The following is a 4,239-nucleotide window of genomic DNA, read 5'->3' as shown; positions in this document are numbered from 1 at the left end:
AAAATTGCACAAATAATATTTCAAATATTTTATTGGCCAATACCTAATATATTGGGTCGTTGCTTTAATTTAATTCATGACCATCATAATACACATTGACTGAAAATTTGTAAAGAATTTCAGTCCGAAATTGTTAAACACTTGAAAGAAATTGGTGTCTGTGTGAGTATTTCAAGCCTATATTCACGTATATGTGCACATGCTATTATGTGTGTTTATTTGTGTGTGTGTATAATAAATGTAAATATGTATGTATATATATTTTCAATTATTCGCGTGTTACTTGTAGAAAAGTGTGGGTGACTGTGAGAGAGAGAAATTAATTACGAATTATACAATCTCAATCTGTTGAGATATATTTGACATTGTTGGTAGGTTTCAAAGTACTGCTTTTGTTATGTGTTAATTACATGCATGAACCAGCAGCTTATGACCTTATTAGGAGACATATTATAGTGCTTTACGACATTAAATACTACCATAAGACTATTAGAGTAAGTTTAGTCATCTAGTTTGGAAGACCTCACATGGAGATTTCCTATTATAAATAGCTAGTTGGTCCTTATTTTTTTTTTTAAAAAGAACACATTATACTGTATATATTTCTTCCTTCGAACATCTTGGATATCAGATTCAGGCCGTTGTTTACTAATATTTCAGTTTTAAAAGGAAGCTTCAATGTGAAAAATGAAGAATTAAAACATTTGAGAAGTTTAAAGTTGCAGCCTAATTATTGCAACTTCACCAAAACAGTTGTGTTTTCTTCCTCCCTCTTCATGGTCAACCATCATCTCAAGAAAAAAAAACCTTCGGCGATCTAGCTCAAACAAGAATCATAAATCAATTATTTGAATATATTTTTCTATCAAAATGTAGGAAATGACTATATCGATTACTTACGGACGTACATGGTTTTTCTTCAAAAGTACTCGATTTCATGTGTCCACCTTTATTAATAAAAAATATACTAATGTAGTACAATATATTCATGTCGTATATATCATCCATCTTTTACAGTTACCATGTATATATCACCTAGTCAGAAAAAGTGTATATATATATATATATCACCTATATTCTTTTATATCAAATCAAAATTTTAATTATTTAGAAAACAATTTTCTTTACATATTTCATGAAAAACACTGTAAAAGTAGTTGTTAGCCATTAGGAATTAGCTGGGAATATATATATACACATGAACCAAGGTACACAGTGGTAATTTTTTTCAACTGTTGCTATAAGTAAAAACTGAGAGGTACAGTACTAACGCGGCAGAAAGGTTTGAAGATTCTTTGGTCTTCAATTTTATTTCATCCCAATTTTCTCAACATTTCTTACTTCCAAACCTCTCATTCTCACTCCTCATCATTGATTCGATCAAGTCCATGTTTATTGCTCCTACGTTGGATCATCAAAAACCAACTTTTCCCCTCCTTACATGAGATTTTGTGGGGGGGGGGGGGGGGGGGGTTAAAGTGGGATTTTGAGTTTAAAACTTGAACTTAAAAAATAAGTTGATGCTGAGGTTAGTTTGAATGGTCAGCAATTGGACTAGCTTACTTATACTACAATTCCCTTGACCGAAGACTGGTCTACGGTCAAACTTTCTCCAATCGTTCTATTCTAATTCACCTTCCCTTTATATATCTCTTCCTTTTCCTCCTATTTTCTACATTCAAAATCACAAGCAAACTTCATCTTTCTTTTTTTTTTTTTTGCATGGTTTCACCAATTAAATTTAACTTTCATATTCCTACGTTCTGTCTCTCCTGCAGCTTTTTGTCTTGTATTCCACGTATACTCTCTAGTTAATTTCTCAAATGGAAAATTATGGTGCTGACAATAATGGGGAGCTTAATAGAATTATAAGTGAATTAACTCAGGGTAGGGACCTAGTTCATCAGCTCCAACTCCAACTCAATGCTCCTTATTCCTCCTCTTCTTCTTCCCCCGAAACAACTCGGGATTTCTTGCTTCACAATATCCAATCCAAATTTGACAAGGCTCTTTCTTTGCTCCAGTACAGTACTGAAGACACTTGTAATTCACTACTACCACTTTCCAATTCTGTGCCAATATACAATTTTGGAAGGTCTGAATCTCCACCATCTTTCACTGCGAGTCCCCCTCATAGTGAAGATTCTGATCGTGACCTTGAACCCAAAGACCCTACTACCCGCAAGAGGTTTGTAGTCTTTTCTTCTTATAAATTCCTCTGTCCAATGCATATGTAAATTAATTATAGGTTAAAATTTCAGGTATGATCACCGAACTTTAATATTGTTATGCTAATGTTTAATGTGTACAGAAAAAGCAGTACGCCACGGTGGACAAAGCGAGTTCAACTTTGTCCCGGGGCACCAATTGAAGGGACTTTAGATGATGGTTTTAGTTGGAGAAAATATGGGCAGAAAGATATTCTTGGTGCCAAATATCCAAGGTACCATTCTTGCTAAAAACCTTTTCCACAAGCTTATATATGCGTAGCTGCTGGTAAAATTGTTGCTACGTGAGGTCAGGGATTCGAGCAAACAGCCTCTTGCAGAATGCAGGAAAAGGCTGCGTACAATAGACCCTTGCGGTCTGACCTTTCCCTGGACCTCGCACATAGTGGAAGCTTAATATACCGGGCTGCCCTTTATATATACTTGCATCTATAAAGTAATTTATTTTTATTCCAATTCTTACAAAGTTTTGGCTGTGAAATGCAGAGGATATTACAGATGTACACTTCGACATGTCCAAGGTTGTTTGGCTACAAAACAAGTTCAAAGAGCCGATGAAGATCCCACAATATTTGAAGTGACTTATAGAGGAAGACACACTTGTAATCAAGGTGGTGGTAATGCCAATAATAATGTCATGAATCCAGCACCTTTGACGATAATACCTCAAAATCAAGAACAAAACTTAGGAGCTGGATCAAGAAATGAACATCAGCAAATAGTCTCTGTACCCCAACAAAATCCACAGGAAATCCTCTTGAATTTTCAGAGAAACCTCAATATCTCCAACGACAATAATTTCAACTTCAATACTGATCCTAACAATGTGCCATTTTCAACTTTTGCTTCATCGTCCGATATCAAGTCTGATCAAGATTACAGCTTTGTGCCTAATTCCATTATTCAAAGCGACAACTTTGTTGAGAATTTTTCCCAATCCTATATGTCTGCAGGAACTTCAGGGTCGTCGTCAAATTATTTTGGGATGTCTTCTAATTCTGAAATGAACAATTTTGGAGGGAAGCAAAATGGTTCAAATGACTACCAATTTAACTCAATGGGATATGAATCAAACTTCCCATTTGATTATCAGGGGTTCTCTTCCTAATCCCACCAGATGTTCCAATGCGAAGACGTAACTTAACCAAGATGATGAGCTGCTGTTAACCACTAAAATCAGGGATTAACGAGCTGGTGAAGCTGAGCCAAGGACAATTTTGCACCATTTCTTTTAGCAAACAATTGCATTAGGATTGAAGCAAGCTAGTTTAACCGATTTCTATTAAAATAATAGTAGTATCTGTTTTGTTCTCATGTGATCATCTTTACGTTGTACTTTCTGAATTAATTTCTATTGGAAGCTTTAAAGTTAGCTGTTTGGAGTTAATTTTTTTTGATGGTCATTGAACTTTTGTGTTTGTTACCCAAAAGTCACTTTTCTTTTTTTGTTACTTAAAAATTATTTAATTTTGTGTTCATTACTCAAAAGTTACTCTTCTTTTTTTTGTTACACAAAAATCATTTTACTTTGCTCTAGTAATCACAAAAGTCACATTTGCCAAAATTTATGATATTTTTACTTGAAAAATCTATTATGCCCTTGATATTATATAAATCTTCATATTTATGTAATATCTTCTATATTATATACTATATAATATATTTTTACCTAGGTATATAATATCAAGGGCATAATAGACTTTTCAAGTAAAAATATTATAAAATCTGGCAAATGTGACTTTTGTGATAACAAGAGCAAAGTAAAATGATTTTTAAAAAAAAAAATAGTCACTTTTGAGTAACGAACACAAAGTTAAATGATTTTTACGTAACAAAAAAAAAAGTAACTTTTAGGTAACAAACTCAAAAGTTCAATAACTCGATAAAATTAACTTGCCAAACTTCCGAAACTAATAAAAGTGTCTTTTCTTTAAAAAGAAGAATGCATATTCTGGAAGGTTTTATGGCCAAGCTTTTGAGGAAAATGATTTTGAGTAGTTCTTTTTTTTTT

At 33.3% G+C, this 4,239-nt stretch overlaps 1 protein-coding gene across 1 annotated transcript; it reads left to right on the top strand.

Annotated features, from left to right (window-relative positions):
• Positions 1-1,696: 1,696 nt before the first annotated feature.
• Positions 1,697-3,615, top strand: LOC109219246 (probable WRKY transcription factor 30). The gene is made up of 3 exons (XM_019383692.1): positions 1,697-2,188; positions 2,312-2,443; positions 2,715-3,615. The coding sequence occupies exons 1-3, from the start codon at positions 1,824-1,826 to the stop codon at positions 3,334-3,336; spliced, it is 1,119 nt and encodes a 372-aa protein (XP_019239237.1). The 5' UTR covers positions 1,697-1,823; the 3' UTR covers positions 3,337-3,615.
• Positions 3,616-4,239: the final 624 nt, after the last annotated feature.

This window comes from Nicotiana attenuata, unplaced genomic scaffold (assembly GCF_001879085.1).
Source record: "Nicotiana attenuata strain UT unplaced genomic scaffold, NIATTr2, whole genome shotgun sequence".
NCBI lineage: Eukaryota > Viridiplantae > Streptophyta > Magnoliopsida > Solanales > Solanaceae > Nicotiana > Nicotiana attenuata.
The sequence above is the reverse complement of the archived record's forward strand: the minus strand, read 5'-3'. Positions and strand labels throughout refer to the sequence as shown.